A 24,874-nucleotide genomic window follows, 5' to 3' on the forward strand; every position below is an offset into this window, starting at 1 on the left:
TTAAAATTATTAAGAAACATGTATTCCACGTGTGTAGATAATTTATTTAATTATACAATGGCCTAAAGGATATTGTACAATAAAATAAATTAAAAATTAATCCTATATCTAAAGAATAAAAACTATCCTGACTTTCAAGTTGGAATAAACAATATACATTTACAAAATTCCATAAAAATCAGTTGAGCAGTTTCGGAGACCCGCGTGAACGAACGAATCATATAAACGAAAGTGACACGAGATTTTAATATATTAAAGATTATGTCACCGCAGACTGAACAGTTAATTTTTCATACACGAGTTATATTTTATTTGAGGTATATACGTCTATTGTCACTTAATATTTTGCAATACTACAAGTGAAAGTATAAGTACACAGTGTGTGTGTGCGTGCATGCGAGCGTGCGTGCGAGCGTGCGTGCGTGCGTGTGTATGTGTCTGCGAGCGTACGTGCGTGCGTGTGTGCATGCATGTGTGTGTGTGTGTGTGTGTGTGTGTGTGTGTGTGTATATATATATATATATATATATATATATATATATATATATATATATATATATATATATATATATATATATATATATACCTACCCCTATTTAGGTTGTCAGTAGTTTTCACGCTTAACAAGCGTGATGGCAACCTTAGTTGTAGGTGTTGTTTTAAGAGGGACGCTGCTGCCTATCCCTTACTTAAGTTCTCGGGACCACACGATAATTTAATAAATATATAGTAAAATTTGTATTTAACAAAAAAGAAATACGAATAACTTACATATACACTCTGCCTGCTATTACTTATACTTTGCTTCTAAATAATAGGATGCAAATGTATTCGATTTCACCTATAAGGCTAGAAGTACATACCGATACAAGATCATTTTCAATGGAAACTCTCGTAACCACTCGTGTATCGTGATCGCTCGAACGTTAACATCGTAATAACTATGTCAACAAAATAACTATGTCAATATTAATATTTCAAGCACCACTTGTGGTATATTCATGACTGTATTCCCTGAAGAGCCAGTCAGGGATGTTTATGAATCATTTAGTTATACACTTCATACATGTTGTATGACGACATCATGGGCGAAACTGTATACTCTGTTATGTCCATGGTACTATTCATGTCTATAGGCGACGGTTAACACTTTCCATCAGGTGCATAATAAAAGTTAACAAAAGTATATAACAATATTAAAATAAAATGAAAACAATAATTCAAAAATAACATAATACGTTTATTAAACTTTATACTATATGGAGTTATATATGAAAATATAATTGACGGTACAACGTAATAAACAATATTAAATGAAAACAATATAATACTCACACACACACACACATACACACACACACATATACATATATATATATATATATATATATATATATATATATATATATATATATATATATATATATACACACTACATAATATAAATAGCATATATAGTATTTATCTTATTTGTTATGTTAGGTTAAAACTTAATCGGGTATAAAATTTTATTTAAATCTATTCAGCTGTTTAAGCACATATACAAACACTCTTACAAATTTTCACATCTAATCTTGTAAAGATGAAAGATTTTTTTTTTTTTACAACACAGGGGGCAAACGAGCATGCGGCTCACCTGATGGTAAGTGACTACCGCCGCCCATGATCACCCACAACACCAGCGGCATTGCAGGTGTGCTGCTGGCCTTTTAAAAAGGAATATGTGCTTTGATATTTTTAGGATATTTATAGGATTTGATATTTTTATTATTTGATTGCTTTTATTCTTTCACCTATAGAAAGCTACATTATCAGCGAGTAAAATGGACTGTATTTTATTTAAAAATACAGTTTAATTAATTAATTTAAATTAAATATTCTTACGATAATTACAGTAATGAACCTGTTACGTATGCGAAACCAGTGTGTATTGCTAGTTTATAATATTAGTAGGATGGAAGTAAAATCCAACGTAGTTGTGGGCAATGTGTTTATATACTTCTCCACCTATGTAGACGATATGTAATTTTTTTTATCGCTATTTATTTAGGGTCTTTGTCCTTTTAGGCATGTCATTCCCGTCGTACTTTAATCAATTTTAGGTCATCATTGAATATATTTTAACAATTAAAAGATACCACCCACCAAATTAAATAACTTGAACCAAAAGAATATCGTGGGTCAATTATATTATTTACATAGGTGGAGGAGAGAGAGAGAGAGATATGTATATTGTTTTTGAATTTTGCATCTTACCAATTTTTTTTTTTTGTGAGTGAAAATGGTTTGGTAACCCCGCCTGCGCTAACGGGATACGCTGGCGGAGCACCAGTGAAGGGTGATAGATGAGAATGAATACAGGTCAGTTAGCCCATCATGATGAATTCATCAGAAATTAACCATGATAGTTTCCAGGGAGAACCGCAAGGCGGTCGACCAAGTTGGATATATTGCTAACAATGGGATTCTCAATCTCCATTACTAACAATCCCTTTCCCCCCTCTTACCAAATGTTTTGCAGGCGCATACCGCAAATCACATAACTTTTCACGTTTGAATCATTCAAAAATTGTAGTCAAATGCATTGCGTCTTGAGATTAAGTAAACCCGTCACCCAATAAGCCACGTCAGAGGCTTTCTTATATGATAAATAAGATTTAGAAACTTAACACTAGAGGGTGTTACCTCTAGACGGAATGTAATAAAACACGAGTTTCTTCTTATCGGGACGACTGATTCATGCATTCTCTTCCAGTCTTTTTTTTTTTTTTTATTTTCTCCACAAATCTTACAGAATGTTACATAAAAAAAATACAACTATATATGTATGTATAATTAAAGTGGTCTGTAAAACTTGTGGGAGACTGGACCCTAAACTAGATCAGAGATCTGTATCTCAGGAATCCAGGCCCCCAACTCGGACACCATGTACAGCTTGCATGAAGCTAAAATTAAAATTTGTGAAAACGAATATACAAAATAAAATGTGTGTGTGTGTGTGTGTGTGTGTGTATGTGTGTGTGTGTGTGTGTGTGTGTGTGTGTGTGTGCGTACGTGTGTGCGTACGTGTGTGCGTGTGCGTGTGCGTGTGCGTGTGCGTGTGCGTGTGCGTGTGCGTGTGCGTGTGCGTGTGCGTGTGCGTGTGCGTGTGCGTGTGCGTGTGCGTGTGCGTGTGCGTGTGCGTGTGCGTGTGCGTGTGCGTGTGTGTGTGCGTGTGCGTGTGCGTGTGCGTGTGCGTGTGCGTGGGCGTGTGCGTGGGCGTGGGCGTGTGCGTGTGCGTGTGCGTGTGCGTGTGCGTGTGCGTGTGCGTGTGCGTGTGCGTGTGCGTGTGCGTGTGCGTGTGCGTGTGCGTGTGCGTGTGCGTGTGCGTGTGCGTGTGCGTGTGCGTGTGCGTGTGCGTGTGCGTGTGCGTGTGCGTGTGCGTGTGCGTGTGCGTGTGCGTGTGCGTGTGCGTGTGCGTGTGCGTGTGCGTGTGCGTGTGCGTGTGCGTGTGCGTGTGCGTGTGCGTGTGCGTGTGCGTGTGCGTGTGCGTGTGCGTGTGCGTGTGCGTGTGCGTGTGCGTGTGCGTGTGTGTGTGTGTGTGTGTGTGTGCGTGTGGGTGTGCGTGTGTGTGTGCGTGTGTGTGCGTGTGCGTGTGCGTGTGTGTGTGTGTGTGTGTGTGTGTGTGTGTGTGTGTGTGTGTGTGTGTGTGTGTGTGTGTGTGTGTGTGTGTGTGTGTGAGTGTGTGTATGTGTTACTGTTTTATTTCCATAATCTTTTCCGTTTCTTGGTAACTAAGGGAACTCAAATATTGAAATAACTTTCTCTTTAATATATATTTAGTAGTATTGTATATGTTAATTTTTTTGTTTATATGATTATATATTCTACCTGCACGGAAATATAAAAATTTTTGAGCAAACGTTGTCTTCACGGAGGTAGATCTACCCAAAGCATAATTTCTTCTACTCATTAAAATAATTTTACTTGTGTTTATACTTAATCTTGTATGTTGATAACGCGCAACATATAATAAGTAAAGCTGTCTAACTGTAAGAAATCCCGCATCTTTATATAATTGATCAGTAGGATATAGTTTAGTTTTAAATAGACATACTTTTAAAAGCATTCTTTGCGCTCTTTCCAACTCCAGCAGAATGTACTCGTATTTGGGCGATCCGCCCCAAATTTTAATGCAGTATGTTAAAATAGATTCCACTAGTGCAAAATATATTATTTTCATAGTGCGTTTATCTGCAATACATCGGAGGTATTTAAACAGGTAAGTCAATTTTCTAATTTTTTGTGAAACCATGTGTATATGATCATTAAATCTAAGCTTTCTGTCTATAATAACACCCAAGTATTTTATATTATCAACCATTGTGAGTGTTGGGCATGTACATGTTTATCTATAAAAACAGTCATGCTATATAAATAGAAATATGCTATGGATGTAAAGATGAATCCAGTTATGCTTTTAATTTTAAAATTTGCTGCATAATATTTAAATCAATAAATAATTTAATGTACAAATCTTAGAAAGTAGGTACATCATGTTTATAAGTCTTCATATTTTATTCAAAGTAGACAAGTAATTTCAATTGTAAATGAAGTACCTATATATTTAGGTACATTCTCCTTTGTACTCGAATTTATCTCATTCTAATTTCTCTTGGAAAGATATATATATATAATATATAAAATATATATATATATATATATATATATATATATATATATATATATATATATATATGTTATTGTCAGTCAACTATATATCTATATTGTCACATATTTTTCACCACATTTGCCCTTCATACGCTTTCTGTTTTTACCCAATGGTTAGCTGGTAAAAAATGCAATATGGCATTAAGCTCGCCATTTGTACAAAGTTTTATTGTGCAATAAAGAATAAAATAAAATAAAATATACAAAAATACATATATATATATAACTTTAAAAAAAAAAGTATATATATATATAACTTTAAAAAAAAAATTTGTTTTCTGTTGGTTACCTTATAACTCCGTCAGTTATAAACCGACTTGATTTTTTTCTAAAAGAATACATTATATTACATTATAATAGATAAATTTTATCAAAAACGGTCCAATAGTTTAGTTTTAAAATCAAAATAACTAATTTTACTACAACTGAAGTCAGATATTTTGTCTAGGAAGTGTTAAATTATTAATAAAACATATAATCTAAAAAACAACTGAATTACAAACTTTCTCCTTACTGAAGACGGTTTACTATACTTGTATACCTATTATAAATACTAACATATCCGCGTCTAGACTGTTTACAAAGTCCGTACTCGGAATTTCCAATACTTCGAAAGTATGTAATACTTTTAGCTTTTGTTTCAGAGCTTGTAAATACAAACAGCTGTTGCTCGCCAATATCCGGTTGCTAAATATTTTCTAAGCTACAATGTATTTGATTTCTAAGCTCAGAAGCTAAACCCTTAAGATTTTTTTTTGATGGGTGAAAATGGTATATTTTGTAATGGTCTTATTGGGTATATTGCTAGCAATGAGATTCTCAGTCTCCATTACTAACAATCCCTTTTCCCCCTAAACCCTTAAGATTAGTTCTACCGAAAATTTACGTTACTTTTATTGTTAAAAATTTCGTAAGAATAAATTATATTTTAATATAATAACTATCAGTTTAACTTACTTGTAATAAAGTTGAGAAAGCTAGACTAGTTTCGGAACCATTCCGGACCCTTCATCGTGAGTGAATGTGAACTATCATGTCCAAAAAAGACATTGCATGTGGCTGAATGACATTATTTTAGTGTTTTACTTTTTATCATTATTTTTTTTTTGTAAGAGTTAAGGACTAAATAAAATTATTTTTCTTTGTCTAAAGATATTTTATTTACTAAATTTTATCAGTGGAGGATAAAATAAAAGTGAAATAATGTATATTAAAGCTAAACTAATAGTATTTCTCGATAAAATTTGTTTGTAGATTTTAATTTATATTTTTACTAAGTTTTACGTCAAACATATATCTAAAACATACCTTTAGCCATCATATATGTTCATTACATATATATAGTCTGTTTTCAACCGATTTTAAAAAGAAGGACCTTCTCAATTCGCTTATATTTTTCGTTTATCATCTCATAACTTCGTCAGTTGTAAACCGATTTGGAAAATTCTATTCTTATCTTATACTTTTAGACTGGTGCCATGGAAATTTTATCAATATAGCTCTAGTAGTTGACGATTGGCGCCTTACTGTCCGGCTCGATCCACGGAAATTGCGTAGAGATGTTGCATCTCTACATCTTTTATCGAATTTATCATGGGGAGTGCTCTGACGAATTGTTCGGATTGATACCTGGTGCTGATTTTCACCATCGTACTACCCGCCATAAACTAAAATTTCATCCCAACCATCTGGACGAATAGCGGTCCTCCACCGTGCGTTTTTCAAGGCACTTTCTTCCACGCACAACCACTCTTTGGAATCAACTTCCAGCAGCAGTACTTTCGAACCGATACGACAACATAACCTTCAAGAAAAGAGCATATTCCTTTTTAAAAGGCCGGCAGCACACCTGCAATGCCTTTAGTGTTGTGGGTGATCATGGGCGGCGGTAGTCACTTAACACCACGTGAGCCACATGCTCGTTTGCCCCCTGTGTTGTAAAAAAAAATTAAAATAACAGGTTTGGCCACAATTGAAATTAGTCTTACTTTGTGGAACAAAATTTTAAATTATGAAAACACTGTTTTTATTGCCAAGTAAAAAACTACTTGCTACGACTAGAAAAATACTGGTAGACACGTCCTTCCACATTCTATGTTCAAATATTTTAGACCGAATGTGTCTAGGAAACGTCTAGCCATTCGTCGGGTTTCATACTTTCTTACGCTGTTTAATAAAACAAAAAACAGCAGAATACTGCTGTTTTTTGCGAAGCGAAATGTACAAATTTAAATAAAACCTGTAGGTATGTTGGTAGTAAAGAGTTGCAGTGCAAAACCGCGTTCTTGTGGAATAACAAAATTTACGGTCGAAATTCACACGGGAATAGGTGCGAAAATTGCTAGAGCTAGTGTAAATATAAAAATGAGAATTAGTAAACATGTATGTATTTCTCAGGGGATGTCTAATTTCCGCGGGAGTTTTCCGCAAGCTTTATTGCTATCCACGATTTATGTTTTGCTTGGTATATGAATTCATTAATTCATTCATTCATTTCAACCATTATCCGTTTACTGCTGGACATAAGCCTCCCCCATAGACTGCTATAAAGGACGGTCCTAAGTCAACTGCATCTACTGACTCCCTGCAACGCATTTCAAGTCGTCACTCCATCTATTCACTAGTGTTTTACCCGTTTACCCATACGAGGTCGCCACTCAAGAACCTTTCTTCCCCATCGATTGTTGGTTCTTCGAGCTATGTGACTAGCCCATTGCCACTTCAGCTTGCTTACCCTTCGGGCTATGGTTATTTCGGTATATCGGTTATTTTGGTTCTTCTAGATAGATAGATAGATAGATAGCAAAAACCAAATAATAAAAAAAAATATTCCGCCTAAAATCAAATAACATTTTACAGAAGACTTCAAATTGTTTGAATATTATCAAACCATGCTTATTCATGAAAAGCTAAAATATTGCCTCCCATAATTAAAGATTGAGTGCCACAAAAAAAAATCAACTACAATTGTGGTTAATCTAATTATTTCCATTCAAAAACTGATTAAAAAAAAATAATTTTCCAAATCCGTTTAAAACAGAGTAATAAATATTTAAAAAAAATATAAACCAATTGAGACCTTCTTCTTTTTTAAATGGAAAAGAACAATTTTTCAAACAGGTATTTCAAAGTTAAATAAATCAATTGTATACAGATGCTCCACCGCATAAAACGAGCTAGTCATTATTCAAGCAAAAAAACTACTACGGCGAGCGAATGAGCACCTGCCTCATACCGCGATTAGTAAATTCATTGCCTATCTACCGAATGTATTACTGTCATAAAATATAAAATTTAAACTAAAAGCACATTTATTTATTTATAGCTAAGTTACAGAATATATATCAATACATTCAGGCATTCAAAGTTTTTTTTTTTATACAACTTAGAATGGCAAACAAGCTGACGGCCCACCTGATGGGAAGTGGTAACCGTCGCCTATAGACATGAGCAATACCATGGACATAACAGAGTATACTGTTTCGCCCATGATACCCCCGATGCGTTGCCATTCCTGAGGACTCAGATGTTATTCCTCTGTACCCAGTAAATTCACGCCATATCCCACCCTTCAAACCGAAACACAGCCATGCAAACATAACTGCTTCACGGTTGAAACACGAGTGGGACAGAGGTACCCAAGCAATCGACTTTTGTACAAAGTCTCTCTCTGGAAGAGATCCCTTTTATGGGATAAGTCCACTATTGTACTCATTCTTTTCTTAAGAACTCTATGTCATATAATTTAAGACTTTACTGTACAATAAAATGTTACAAACAAAAAAAAAAACATTAATAAAAAAAATATTATATAACACAACATCAAATCTGTACTCTAATAAATATTCTGCATAACATCAGGAGAATATTGACTATAGATTTAAATTTACAAATTGACAGTTCTCATATAACATTGCGGGGGGGAAAGGGGTTGTTAGTAATGGAGATTGAGAATCCCATTGCTAGCAATATACCCAACCAGGTCGACTTTCTCGCGATTCCCCCTAGAAACTATCATGGTTAATTCCTGATGAATTCATCATGATGGGCTAACTGGCCTGTTTTCATTCTCATCTATCACCCTTCACTGGTGCTCCGCCAGCGTATCCCGTTAGCGCAGGCGGGGTTACCGTACCATTTTCACCCATCAAAATATATATATATATATATATATAACATTGCAAAGATTGTTGGATGATATCAAGGTCTTTACATACATTATTATATTTTCTACCCATGCGGATAATTAGATTATGAAAGGATACATTATTAAAAATAGTTTTTGTTTTCGCTTATTAACTGTACGAAATAAAACAAGGCTCAACAAAGTGCTAGTATTCTCTGTCTAATCTTGCTATATAATATCTACCGTCATAAAATGGAAATTAGTTAATACTTATTACTTGAGAACAAAATATAAAGTGCCACACGCAAGCCCGAGAGGTTTAAGTGGTGCTAAAATTTCTTATTTAATGTTTTTGTATGTATTTGCATGGTAATTAAATAAAAACAATCTAGCTTCCATGTTCATAATATTAGTAAAAACCCGTGATTAATGCGACCCGCGATAATAAAATAAATTACCGCTACTTGGGTACTTCATAGAGGTAGGTGGCGTAAGGGATTGTGAGTGTGGACTAGCAGTCCCATTGCTAGCAATATACCCTGTCAGGTTAAAGTTCCTCCTAGAAACCATAGTGCTAAATTCCAGGTGTATTCATCACGATGGGCTAACTGACCTACTTTTTTATTCTCACCTATTATCCGTCACTTTGCCCCATCAGAGTATACCATTAGCACAGGTTATCATTCCATTATCGTCCATTAAAAAGATGCTTCATAGAAATACGAGTACAATGATCCATTTAGTGTTTTAGTGTCATTGTCATTAAGCACTTGAAATTGTGATTTTATTAGAAACATGATAAGTGCCCTTCATTATAAGTGCAATAGTAAATTAGTTGCAAAAATATCAAACTAGTAATAGAATATAGATAGACAGATAGATACATACTTTTTATTGTTGCCTTCAAAAAATTACAATAATAAACTTATTATAAACACATACAATTACGAGAAAAGATTACACTGAGAAAACAATGAGCGGCCTTATCGCTAAGAACGATCTCTTCCAGCCAACCTTTGAATGTAAAAAGTGTGTGTGCATGTGCGTGCGTGAGCGTGTGCGTGCATTTGCGTGCGTGTGCATGTGCGTGTGCATGTGCGTGTACATGTGCGTGTATATAATAACGTTATTAATGATAATGAATTATCTATACCACCAATATTGTAGTATATTATAAAATGCCAGATGATGCCAGCAAGTGTCGTCGATTGGTTATTATATAACTTATTATTATATACATTATATAATTTATTTTGTTAAATTTGCAGGGTAAATCCCCTACCTTATTTACCTATAAATGGTCGGACAAAACGAATCTATTAATATGTTTATTTGTTTCTTATCTAGAGGCGCATATTACTTACCTATAAATATAAACAATAGATATGTATCAATAAATATAAATAGTACATTTAAGTCTTGAAAAAGATGGGCGCCACTTCACATTAACTGAGATTTATTAATACAATCTATCATTTCTACCAGATAACAGCAATTAATTTTAATATCCCCTCTAATATATATCAGAATTAATATTAAATTATGAATGTCTATATAGATATTCATAATATATATAATATATTATAAAAAATGTTTAAAACTAGCTACCAATCTCTCTAACTCACTTACTTTTTATATGGCATTATTTAAGTCATTTTATTCACGTTTCCATACGTTTTCTCGAAATAATTTTTTTCATACAGACCTTGTTCTGACAATTACAAACACAGAAAAAAAGAATTAGCTAAATATGCGCAGCCATTCTAAAGTGATGAACTTACATAAACAAATTCGACAATTTTTTTATATAGTTACGACTACAATTTATTAAGTACCAGATTTCAAATATTTTGATTGATTTTCATAAAATGTAGCCTATTTTTTCTTTATTCCGGGTACTGCATATATATTAAACTTTATAACGATTGGTTGAGCGTTAAAGCACTAAAAGGCAACAAACAAACTAACTTGCTCATTAATAATATTATTGAAAATCGGGTTACTAAATAACTACAGTATTACAATTTGAAACTACAGAGCACATAGCGAGATATAACACCATGGTCCTCACGAATGGAGTGTGAAAGTAAAGTCAATTATAAACCGATTTAAAAAAAATCATTTTTTACCCGAAAAGATGTTTCAGTTTGTTTTCATAGAAGTTTTATCGAAATCGGTTTAGTAGTTCAGTTTTTAAATCAAAATAACTGGTTTTGCCACAATAGAAGTCTGGAAAACTGGAACTCAATCTTATTATAAGTCTCATATGAAAAGATTCATTGTTAATACTTCTCTCATATGAAAATCAATTTAAAATGTAACAGTAGGAAAAGTAACATAGTGCCAGACAATGATATTTTACGATCTGAAAACGTTCTGGCACTGAATGTAAAACCGAAGGTCCTTAAACTCACAGCAATTGTCTGAAGTGACCTTATCTGTGTTTAGTATCGATATAAAAATCTTAAGAGGCACTACGTACACAATATTACAATATAAAGAGATTGTTAGAGCCACTGAAATTAGTTCGGTTTTGGAGAGCAAAACACAAGACGTAATCGATATGGCGAACATTATTTCGCTTGTCGTATTCTCCGTTCTTATAACCGTTCGTGGTAAGCAGCCATTTGTATTAATATATCCTGTCCTTGTACCCGTACACCGATCACTTAGTAAGGAAACATTATCATCCATAAACAAAGGTTTCTTACTAATATAATAAAGTTGTAAGTACACGTTGTCTGTACGTGTATTCTCAAATGGGTGATAATTAAGAAAAAAATATATCGTCAAAGTCGTAGAATACTGACGGATCTGACAAATATTACATATATAGATCCGTCAGTATTCTACGACTATGACGATATGAGAGATCTTAATAAGACCAATAGAAGTCAAAACATTTTTTTTTTTTTGGAGTTTTTGTTTCTCTGTCTGTCTAATGATGGAGAGGTAGGCAGCAGCATACCTCTTAAAACATCATAAAAAGCCTAACTGCGATTGTGTCCCACCTGCCAAGTGTGTGGGCAAAACCCCCCTTTTATAGGGGTGGCCTATGTTCAGCAGTGGACAGTTAACGGTTGATATAATATGGTATGGTCTATCTGTCTGTTTGTTTGTTCCTACATCATACAATAAAACATCATCATCATCACATCAGCCTTTAACTGTCCACTGCTGAACATAAGCCTCTACCATGGGGAGTTTTGTCAGTAGTTGTCATGCTTGGCAGATGGATTGGCAACCGCAGTAAGTATTTTAAGAAGAATGCAGCTACCCATCTTTCGCCCTCCCTTAGTCGTCTCTTACGACACTATTCTATGCCGGGACCACACAGCCAAAACAAAAGAAATACTTTACCAAATTAGATACGGTTTTCACATGTTGTGTTCTTGAAAGTCTAATTTAAACTGATGTACAGTTTATCTTGATATGTAATCTAGAAGTAGTCCATTTTAATGATTTTTCCTAAATTCAAGCAAACAAAAATATACACTATTTTTGTAGGCTTGAGAGGCTAGCTGTGGGCAAAGAGCTAGTTAGATAATATATCTCGAATCGTATATTAAAGCAGTATGGTAAAGTTATCAATTAAAGACTACATTTTTTTAAAGTAGTGACTGTTTACCATCAGATGGGCTGTATGCATGTTGCTATCTTTATGGTATAAAAGAAGACATTACTTATTAATTTTATTATGACTAAAATTACGGTTTATTTATTTATTTATTTAGAAAACACAACAGATAATCAAAAATATACATAGTTAAGCGAAATTACCAAAAATCTCAGAAATCAATTACCTTATTTCTAATTTCCAGTAATGCAAATATAAGTAATATAAAATTAATTTCATGTATATAGTTTCATAAAAATAATGTAGACCCATAATTATTTAAAGCCCGAGTGGGCAGTTTGCTTTCTATAAATATTCTCAGCTAATTTGAAAGTTCAGTCACCAAAATGCCTCTTGGGAGTAAACTTAATAACAACTGTTGATAGAACAACACTGTTCTATTTATACAAACATGGAGTACTTCATTATTTTTATGTTGACAATAAAATTCGTAGAATCTCTACATTCCATGTGATATTTTTTCTTTATGTGGCAAAATTCGAGTTCAAGACTGGCAATAACAAAAGGGGAATTAGCAATGTTTTTTTATTCAAGTTAAGTGTTTTTTAATAGTTACTGCTTATGGTTTAACTATACAATTCAGATTGAAATTTCAACTGACTCAGCTGTTGTATTTTACAAAAAAATTAGTTTTATTAAAATTTTATGATAACAGTAACAATCACATATTAATAAAGATTTTTACAATTGATCGCAATACTCTCGAACAAACCAGTCCCTACAAGCATTACTCGCTCATGAATATAATGGATTAACCATCCGTCATTGTGATCAACCATATCATAAAAAAATCAACAACTCCGACCATCACATCGCCATCTGTCTAGACATTATAGTAAGCATGACTCCCTTCAAAATTCCATAGTACGTCAAAATTAAAGATATTATCGAAACATACCGTAATGCCGGAATCACAGATTCGCTTTCGCATTTTACCGCCACCCCGGTAGCAATTGCTTACTTACCTCCCCACTTGTAGGGCGGTTCCTCTCAAGCTCTAAGATTCACACATTTTGCTTTGAAGTTATTGTGCCCATTGTGAATAAATTATATTGGTACGATTTTGTACGGCTTTAGTAGAATAATTCTGCGTAAATATATTTTTATTCCATTATGTAATATTCATGTACCTATAATAAAATTTTAAATATCAAAGAGAAAGGGACCTGATTATATGAGAATACGAGGAAATGCATTAAAATGGTTTGAATCATACATAACAAATCGAGTTCAAGCAACGGAAATTATTTATTTTAAAAAATCTAATAATAGCATGGCATGCTTTCAATTGAGTTTTAAATTAACAAATAGAGGAGTCCCTCAGGGTAATATATTGGGTCCCTTGCTCTTCTTAAGTAAATAATTTACTCTTATTAACATCACATTTAAGTATTTTATTCGCTTACGATGCTACCATTTTAATAAATAAAAACAGTGTGTCTTTAGCTGAATATGAATAAACTATTAATTCAATATTAAATGAAATCAAGAACTGACTAAAGTCAATAGATCTAGACGTTATTCTAACTAAGACAAAAGTAATGCAATTTTATTCCCATCAAGCTATTCCTCCTTTATTAAAAATTCATTATGACTCAACAGAAATAGAAAATGTAAAGAGCTACAAATTTCTTGGTTTAAATGATATAAATGCTAAATATACTCGTGCCAATATAAGCCAATTTTTTAAACTAACAATTAATAAGTAATTTACTGTTCTCTCAGGTTCAATTATTTTTCCTGATTATGACTTGACATATCAAGAACCGAGGATCGTCGGCGGGGAGGATGCTCCTGAAGGTGGAATCCCGTACCAAGTATCTCTCAGATCCAAACTGAACTCCCACTTTTGTGGAGGCTCCATTTTGAATAACAGATGGGTGCTTACAGCGGCCCATTGCACTGTCGGATAAGATATATATTGCTCTAATGAAATAATATAAATTTTCTCCCAGTCTTTTTCAGATTAGACTGAAAATAAAAGTGTATATTCTTACATTATGTCAAATTATTGTATCAATACTTGATAATACTATAAATGTGAAAGTGATGTTGTTTTTTTGTTTGCTTGTTAACGCCTAGCGTATTAACGCTTAACCAATCAATATGAAATTTGAAATACACACACTTTACGGGACAGAAAATAAACATAGACCCCTATTTTTTTTATACAACTTAGAATGGCAAACAAGCTGACGGTCCACCTGATGGAAAGTGGTAACCGTCGCCTATAGACATGAGCAGTAATGGACATAACAAAGTATCATGTTTCGCCCATGATACCCCCCATGCGTTGCCATTCCTGAGGACTCAAGTGTTATTCCTCTGTACCCAGTAAATTCACGCCATATCCCATCCTTCAAACCGAAACACAGCCATGCAACCACAGCTGCTTCACGGTAGAAACACGAATGGGACAGAGGTATCCAAGCAATCGACTTTTGTACAGTCTCCCTCTGGTCTATAGTCTATTTATCTCGATTATAAATAATATTATAAATAGGAAGACTTCATTTTTTGTATATTTGTTTTCTTTTTTGTAATAGATAAAAACAAAAACTATTTAACCAATTTATAAAATTTCTTTCACCTATAATCTACGTTATCGATAAGTAATAGGCTGTATATTATTTTCTGGCAATCCGTGCGAAGCTATGGGAGATCGCTAGTATATGATGTAATCCATAATGTGACAACAGTCGACTTTTGTTTTTATGATGAACATAACATTCGACTAGACTTTACGCAATCATGGCGAAACCTCGGAATACTCGTGTACGAATAAATTGATACGAAAACTTTTGCTATCCTCTAGAGCTCACGACCTTTGTGGTCACAAATAGCAGGAGCTAATCAATAAGTCACGACGCTGGTTACTGGTATTGAAAGCAACTAGTGAAGTTATAATCTCTTATGATCTTTTCGATCTTTATTGCTTATATTACAGAGAGAAAAAAAATATTAAATAATTATATTAATGAGCCCAGCATGGCATTTATAAACCTTTATTTAACGTGCATTACGATTCACGTACAAGTTTTTCCAAACAAAATCCGCAAACCATTTTTAAACACTTGCTGGCGTTTGATTTTGCTGAAATTTTTAACTTTTAGCTGACATTAACAGTCAGAGTAGTTAATATAATATTATGATACCATTCTGATGGTGAATTCGTGTACTATGCATCATAAATCTGTAATGTTTCGGCTCAATTGTTTTATTTTGATAAAAACTGTAAGTCAATATGATTCCCAGAGTTTGATGATAAAATTTAAAGACTAAAAAAACTGTTTTTAAACAGACTTGTTAAATTTTACAATATTAATTATTTATGCAACTTAGAATGGCAACAAAACAAACAACAACAACAAGTGGGCCGTCAGCTTGTTTACCATTCTAAGTTGTATAAAAAAAAGCTGACGGCCCACTCACCTATAGACATAAGCAGTACTATGGACATAACACAGTATACTGTTTCGCCCTTAATACTCTTCATGCGTTGCCATTGCCTGAAGACTCAGGTGTTATTTCTCTGTATTAAATATAAATTAGAATAAGATTGTCATATTCTAGTAATATTTATAGAAGCTTATTAACGTTTCATCATAAATTCCAGCCAATCAAGCAAATCTATCCAAGTTGTCGTTGGCACAAATACCCTTAAAAGCGGGGGCGATCAATATTCAGTAGATACCATCATCATCCACAAGGACTACAACAGTTATCTGATCACTAATGATGTCAGCGTCATTAGAGTAACTGAAAACATCGAGTTCACTGAAAAGATTAAGCCTATACAGCTACCTGAACGTGATACTGAAAGTGGAGCAAGTCTACTGTTAACTGGTTGGGGAAGACTCTCTGTAAGTTAAAATATAACATAAGTACATATCAGTCATATCTTCAATATCATATCAACCGATATCTGTCCACTACTGGACATAGGTCATTCTCATTGACTACCATAATGAACGGTCCCGAGTTACTTGCGTTTTATATGCTCGTATTTATTAATCAACTCTATTTTCTGTTAATTGCTGACTATATAAAAGAGCAATGGAAATTATTCTAGCAAACTTGGTTAAAACTTGTTACAAAATTAATCATGTTAAACCTCAGTAAAGGATAAAACAATAATAGTGCTAGTATCTACAGACGAATTACTCAAAGACATTCAATTTCTGATGCAAAGTATTTACATTCATATTTAGAAGAGCTGCTGAAATTAAAACTGAGCAGAGAGTTTGCATCTTTTATCAAATGTATCATAGAAAGAAGTCCAATTGTTCGGTTTCATACCTGCTGCTAAATTTCACCATCGTATACTGACCACAAACTAAAGCTTTATCTTCCATCGTGCGTTTTAAGGCACTTTCTTCTATGTACAACCTCGCTTTAGAATCGACTTCTTGCAGCAGTGTTTCCGTACCGATACGACCTCGTATCCTTCAAGAAAAGTGTATACTCATTTTTAAAAAGACCGGCAACATACCTACAATTCTTCCTGTATTACTGGTACTCATGGGCGGCAGTAGTCACTTACCAACAGGTGAGCCGCATGCCCATTTGCACCTTGTGTAAAAATATTAGAAATTATAATCTGTCTTCTATTATCTTCTATCGGATTCTCCGATAAAAACAGAACAGCCGATGTCCCGTATCTATTCAATTGAGCATCACTAGCGGAAAGAATAACTTTTTTATTATACTTATGTATTACATTTTCCTTTTTGACCCTGAATCCATAGTCCTTATAGTCCTATGTATAAAATTTCTTTAAAATATTGTCTAAGCATCTGTGGCGAATCAGTGACCTGAGAACTAATATCAATTAGAGAATGGCACGTGAGAATATTGGCACATGCGACTCAATTTTCTACATTTATTTTATTATTTTTATTTATTGAACTTGTCTTACATAAAGTATTTTTTGTAATTTCAAATAAGAATAATATTAGTTCTTTGAGGCAGTGTTTATTTAGAAAAAAATAAAGACATTTAAAATTTTATTTTGTTTGCGTATAAACTCTTCAACATCAATTATCTCAATTTACTATCTATAATTAAAAATGTTTTTGTTATAACGAAAACAAGTTAAAAAAAAAACAATAAATCCGTTGTTACTTTCTTTATAAGTGCATCAATTTTGAACAGGTATTGCTGTGTACAAAATTTAATTTGTTAGTAATTCTCATTCAGTTTTGTTTTTACGACCGTCCGGACTTTTATTGTCTCAAGACTAAACTAATATCGCGCAGACGAGATTCCACGACAAAGGACAAAATAAACATTTTTACAGTGCCATTTTAAAATGTATTTAACCGACTTCAAATACGGAAGTTACCAATAATCTGTATATTTTTTTCAATGTTTGTAAATTTAGGTTAAGTTATTTTATTGGCGTTGGCATTATTGGTATATATTTCAAAATTCGTTTTCTACATGTTTTCTTCTTGCTTATAAGAGTTAATGTATTTATAATTGCCATTTAAAAAGATTTTTCTCAAACATGCTTCTTTGAAATGTGAGCATTATTTTGACAATCTTCTTCGAGATAAATCAAAATTTCCGTATTGGCCAGATACATACGGGCAGCGGCCAGCAAAAGTTGTATGAAAATCCATATCTGTCGTGTTTTGCGGCCAGATCAATTACTATGTAGACTCATATCTGTCCTGTAATTTAAAAATAGAATGACCTTTTACTTCGAAACATGACTACCAAGGAGGTAACTAATAAAAGGTTTTATTTAAATTTCGAACTGGCTTACAAATAGAAAACTGTTTATTGAAAAAAAAAACAAAGGAACATTATGGCGCTGAATAATTATTATTGATTCGTCCATGAACTTAAAAAGTAAAATTGTGTTTTTTATTTCCGCGCATTGTTTGAGAAAAGTACTATACAAGCCTTGGCCACAACTAGGCATTGATGGACTCACGTATGTGTACCTCGGCTACGCATCGGCTCACATTTGCACGTTCGTCCATCAATGCCTCAGTTGCTGGCCGCTGCAGTAATATACTATTTATTACAATTCGTTTTAAATTCAATATCTATTGAATTAAAAATTCTTAGTCTTTATTCGTGTTTTGGTGTGTATTTTCAATGATAATTTAATAATTATTTTAATATCACATTGAAGATCATACTTGCTGATATACCTTGTTACTCGTTGTGCTAAAATACAACTTTTTAGTAATTATTTTAACTTTTTGTGCATATTTTTCTTTTGTTTAGAACTATATACTTGGATATATAATTTATACAGATTATATCTTCAAATCAGCTGTTTTTTAACCCCGCCTGCGCTATCGGTATACACTGGCAGGGCACCAGTGAGGGATAATAGGTGAGAATGAAAAATCAGGTCAGTTAGCCCATCGTGATGAATACATTTGGAATTCAGCACAATGGTTTCCAGGGGGTACCACGTGGAGGTCGACCTGATAGGGTGTATTGCTAATAATCGGGAAATTAGATCCCATTACTAACAATTCCTTTCCCCCCTCAAATCAGCTGTTAACTGACCACTGCTGAACACAGACCTTCCCTTCCGCACTCCTGTAGGGGGGTTTCCAGTAATTGCCATACTTGGCTGGTAGATTAACAATCGCAGGTAGACTTTGGTGATGTTTAAAGACGGATACCGCTGTCCATCGCTCGACAAATAAGGTCGCTTAGTCGCCTCTTACAACACCCACGAGAAAGGAAGGGATGGCTCATTGAAGTAAAAGGAAACTATTTATAGATTATATAATTCAGATCTATATAAATACAACAATGTCGGTTTATTTACACCTACAGTTACATAACTCCAAAACGACTGGACAGATTTTGATGATTTGTTGGATTCGTCTCCGTCCTGATATCGGAATAACTATTAAAATATTAAATATAGAATGACGGAAAAAAATACAGAAAAAAATATTTTAGACTGTTAAGCGATACAAAGTTCGCCGGGTCAACTAGCTAAATATAAACTTAATAAGTACTTTCACGGAACCTTTATTAGATACCTCAAGAGACTTCAAGTGAAAATAGATTGTTATTACATCTGCTATATCATCATCAATACATCTAATAAAATCGTAACTGGTCGCTGTCTGTACATGGAAGGTATATAAGAAAAATTATTATAGAGGGACTTTATGAACGCAATAAAACCCAAAACAATGATTTGTCTGTCTGCACGTTTGCGCACGCTAATCTCAGTAACGGCTTAACCGATTAAAATGCAGTTTTCTCTAATGTATTTATTTATTTACACATACACTAAACAAACTTTTCATTTAAATAATATTATTAATTAGATACAATCGTTCTTTAAGAAAAAATAATATAAATTATACATGTTACATATTACAATTGTATTGCGGTTTACTTCGCTTAACATTTAGTATTTGTTCTATTTTAATCGATTCATGCATAAAAAAAGTTATATCAATCTAAAGAATCACATATAAAATGCTATAAAATAACCAAACAGTTGAATTGGCCGAACCATTATGAAGGTATTAGTATATAGTATGTAATTATCATTTAAGTATATAATACAAAATAAGAATGGATTCATGAAGAGTTCCAATGGGAATGATATACAGGAACTACATAGTTAGACGCGAGCAACGCTGCGGGAAACGACTAGTTCTAAATAAAATTCATTATATTATTTTTTATCTTTATGGTATTCTCAAAGATGTAAGACTATTAGAAGGTGAACAAACTCAAAATTCTACCAAAGCTCCATTGTATATTATTAAAAATGCCAAAGACGATCATCATCCAGATCATAAAGTTTATTAACTATTTTTATGTGTGTTCCAGTATCCAGGCTCCCTTCCCAATAAACTGCAGATGATCAATCTAACAGCGCTGAGCACAGAACGCTGTCAGAGTTTAATGAATAAGGTCAATCCTGTATACGATACACAAATATGTTCGCTCACCAAATCCGGAGAAGGCGCGTGTCATGTGAGTATTATGGAGAAAAAGTTTAGGTTATATTTGTACCCTGAAATTGCTATTCAAACTGTTCAGAAAATTTCCAAATAGACTATTCATACTGGCCATTATTAGCCGTAAAGTATTTTTTTTTTATCTGCCATCATATACAAACAATTTCAACCGATAAGAACTGGCTGGAAACTCGGCTTTTACTATTAGAGTTTAAGCATAGTAATTTACTTAGTTATATATTCAAACATACACATTATTTTTTACATTATTTGGAATTTTAAACAAATTAGCAATAGAATAGGTAAATTATCAGAACTATTCGACAAGCCTAAGTTTTTTAAATGGTATTCTTATTTTTGATTTAGACACACCAGTTCTAATAAATCAATTACAGATACACCAAAAGTCTTTATCAAGTCTTTGGCTTTAGCGTAATTTCAACTCGGTCGGCTTTTTATTCCCTATTCATTGTATATTAGGCATCTACAGTACAAAATTAAATAAGTCCCAAAAGACTGATACTTTTGTAGACATATTCTGTAATGTCAGTGATTTTTTTTACGTCTATCGACGACGATTTAGAATCAGTTTGTTCCAGATTGTTATTCTCGATAATAAGTATAATATAAAATATATATTTTTAGAGACATAAATAGATTCTTCATTCCCAGCAATAAAAATAATTACAGGTAAAAATAAATAACAATAAATAGAGAAAAAAAATAACGATTTATTTTGCTGGTCATAGAAGCCGCCTCAGCTGTTGCTATATATGCACACCTCCAGCGAGATGTACCTATATAGCACTGTATTTCAGGCGGTCCCTTAACTTATTTAACTTTAGCATTCGTATGGATCGCCAATACCTATTTTTTTCGTATGATAGCGGAGTCATTCTCCGCTGTTGATTTAAAATAAAATGTTGTAAGAATAATGTGATAGAACATGCTATGTTACTGCGGGCATATAGAAAGAATGTCAGTTGAAAAGATGAATGAAACTGCTGTACCTACTTAGAATCACCATCATATCAGCCTGATGAACATAGTCCTCTTTGGGGTTACCTGTAGTTGCCAATCTTGGCAGGCGGGTTGGAAACCGCTATTAGCCTTTAGTGATGTTATAAGAGGGACGCGGCTACCCATTACTCAACCATTGCCTTAATTAGAATACAAAAGGCTAAAACAATGTTACTAACGAATAATTGTTACTTTAAAAAAAAAAGATAAACAGCGATTATGTTAGAAAAGATGGCCTTACTTCTAAAAGGGATCTTTTCAATCCAACTTAATACAGTAATATAGGAAATAAGTATCTAGTACATGAAAGTTGTGAAAAAAATCACTAAGTATAAATACAAAATACATATAATAGTAATAAAAAAAACTTACATGAATGTTTAATAAATAAATAATAACAACATGTAATTTTTATATATCTACTTTACCATGATCAGTAATTGCGTATCCTATCAAAGAAAAAATCAAGAATATCTGGAACCGGCGTTTATGCATGAAAGTAGATGAAGCACTTTTTTTTCTCTGAAATAGATAACTTAAGTAGAATTTTTGTCACTTCACGATGGTTATAAACTTCTTTATTTTATTTTTTTTTTGTAACTTAAATAAAAAGTGGTACATAATTTAAAATTGTGTTTCTAAAAAACAGACTTCAATAGTAGCAAAACCAGTCACTTTTACTTCACCTGAAAATTTACTGTATTCCTTATTTTTATAAATGATGTGATACAGTATAAAATAAATAAATAAATAAAAACTATTGATCCGATTTTAATAAAACTTCTATGGAACCATTTTTAAAGTATATTCTTTCAGATAAAAGAGATTTTTCCAAATCTTGAGTTATAAGACAATAAACATAAACAACAACACAACATGTCAGTGTATGGGAGAGACATGTTCAGCAATGGACTAATAAAATAATGGCTGAGATGATGATAATAATGATGACACATTAATAAAATACGACAGAATTGAGACTTCAAAACAGAACCTCCTTCTCTTTTGATGTCAATTGAAAAGAAGTATTCTCTATCAACCAACCTTAATTTTGTATAAAGAGACTAGATGGCGGTACCTTTATGGCTTTATACGAAAATAATTTTATTTAATACAATATGAAGACTTCAAAATATACATAATAATTATATAAAACTTCTTAATATAAATATTAAATGGTCTTAGGATTATTTTTATTACTAAAGTTCAACTATCTTTTTTCAGGGTGACTCTGGTGGTCCTTTGGTAGAAGATGGCAAAATTGTAGGCATCGTCTCTTGGGGCATGCCATGTGCTCGGGGCTACCCCGACGTGTACACCAGAGTTTACTCATTCAAAGATTGGATTTTGGAAAATATTTCTGATCAAGGCGAAAACGCTTCAAGCGAAATAACAGAATAGTAATGGATTTTTTATTTACCTACGTAAAACATTTTGCATTGTAAAAATATTTCTGTACATATAAAATATATATAATATATATATGTTGTTTTTATTAAACATTCTCCTCTCCATGTTATAACCCTATCACAAGTATTACTTACGGCTCTATTAGCCTTCCGGGAAAATCCCAATTCTACAGTAATTCCGACATTGTGTTTTAATCTAACTACTGTATTAGACTGTATATATTTCAAATACATAAAACATACCCACTGCTTGACTCTATTTATATAATAAATTACTATACATATTCAATTATTTGCTTATCCGTATTCATTTAGTAATAACTCGCGGATTTACTTGTATTGCTACATATTTACCAGATGAAGACTTTGTACAAAAGTCGTTTGCTTGGGTACCTCTGACACCTCTGTCCCATTCGTGTTTCAACCATGAAGCAATTATGTTTGCATGGCTGTGTTTTGGTTTGGCTAGTTTACAGGATACAGAGGAATAACAACTGAGTCCTCAGGAATGGCAACGCATGGGGAGTATAATGGGCGAAACAGTATACTCTGTTATATCCATGGTGCTGCTCATGTCTATAGGCGACAGTTACCACTTTCCATCAGTAGGCCGTCAGCTTGTTTGCCATTTTAAGTTGTATAAAAAAATATATCGCGAACCATACAGCATTGCAGGCCAATTGAGAACCTGTTTTTCGATGTTGGTTTCGAAGGACGTTAACGACTTCAATTTCATACTGTTGTAATCTCGGTAAAAATATAAACATATTGTATTTAATAATAATTTCACAGTTGTTGAGAAATAGCTCGCAGATGGAATATGATATTTGACGTTGAACATTCTTCTATTTGTAAATACAAAGTTATTTATTTTTATATTCACAAAATGGGAGAAATGCAACGCTTCCGTTGCGAGTTGCACTTCAAACGAAGTATTCTTTCGTAAAGAATGTATTTAAATTGTACTGAGTCACCGGAGACGACAATATTTACTGGCACTGACAGTTTTTAACCGACTTAAAAAAAGAAAAGGTTGTATTTTATGTCTATATTTTCTATATAAAATCTTATAAAACGTGAGTCCTAACAATTTACTGACTCGTCCCCTCCTTTGTCAATTTTAGGTATTATATTGTATGTACATATATATGTATGTACGGTTGAGTCAACGTAGTTCTGCCATCTACCATCACATTCCGGGTCTATTTTCAACCGACTTCAAAAAGAAGGAGGTACTCAGTTCGTTAATTTTTTTTTAATATTTGTTACCTCTTAACTTTGCCAGTTGTAAACAGATTTGGAAAATTCTGTTTTTATCTGAAAGAAATTAAAAATTATATATTAGTCCCATAGAATTTTTACAATATCGGTTTAATAATTTAGTTTTTATACCAAAATTATTAGTTTTGTCACAACTTAAGTCGGTTTCTCTGTGGAACAAAATCAACCAGCAAATGAAGTAATATGAATTTTTTAAATTAAATTTCGTATATACGAATAATAAAACACTTACCACAGTTCTTTTTACCACCACCTTAATGAAATTATTGTCATCGCTTTTACTTGATACTTTATCACTTTAGTTCTTGGCGTTCCATTGTTTCTGCCTACCCTAATGGGAGACAGGCGTGACAGATATGTATGTATGTATGTATGTATTCTTAAATACACTCTATATATACTCTTAAAACATCTTCAAAGCCTAACTGCGGTTGTCAATCCGCCTACCAAGCGCGGCAACAACTGGCAAAACCCCGCACAGAAGAGGCTTATGTTCGACAGTGGACAGTTAAAGGCTGATATGACGATATTGATGATGAAGATAAGTTTGTTTGTTTGTTTATTTTATACCTCTGTAGACCTTAATTCCACCTCAATGTATGAAAGAATTTAGACACAATTTTTATTTCATACTTACATTATATTTTCTTCGTTGAAAATAAAAATACATCGTTACTCCATTTTGCATAAAAGCCGAGACTTTGATCGAACGAATGGGTTATTGGATTGAACC

General features: G+C 33.1%; 1 protein-coding gene across 1 annotated transcript; it reads left to right on the forward strand.

Annotated features, from left to right (window-relative positions):
• Nucleotides 1-11,320: 11,320 nt before the first annotated feature.
• Nucleotides 11,321-22,914, forward strand: LOC113522451 (chymotrypsin-2-like). The gene is made up of 5 exons (XM_052898677.1): nt 11,321-11,451; nt 14,199-14,381; nt 16,089-16,336; nt 20,301-20,447; nt 22,676-22,914. Exons 1-5 carry the CDS (start codon nt 11,400-11,402, stop codon nt 22,850-22,852), a joined length of 807 nt encoding a protein of 268 aa, XP_052754637.1. The 5' UTR covers nt 11,321-11,399; the 3' UTR covers nt 22,853-22,914.
• Nucleotides 22,915-24,874: the final 1,960 nt, after the last annotated feature.

This window comes from Galleria mellonella, unplaced genomic scaffold, assembly GCF_026898425.1.
Source record: "Galleria mellonella isolate WM207_F2 unplaced genomic scaffold, CSIRO_AGI_GalMel_v1 utg515, whole genome shotgun sequence".
Lineage (NCBI taxonomy): Eukaryota > Metazoa > Arthropoda > Insecta > Lepidoptera > Pyralidae > Galleria > Galleria mellonella.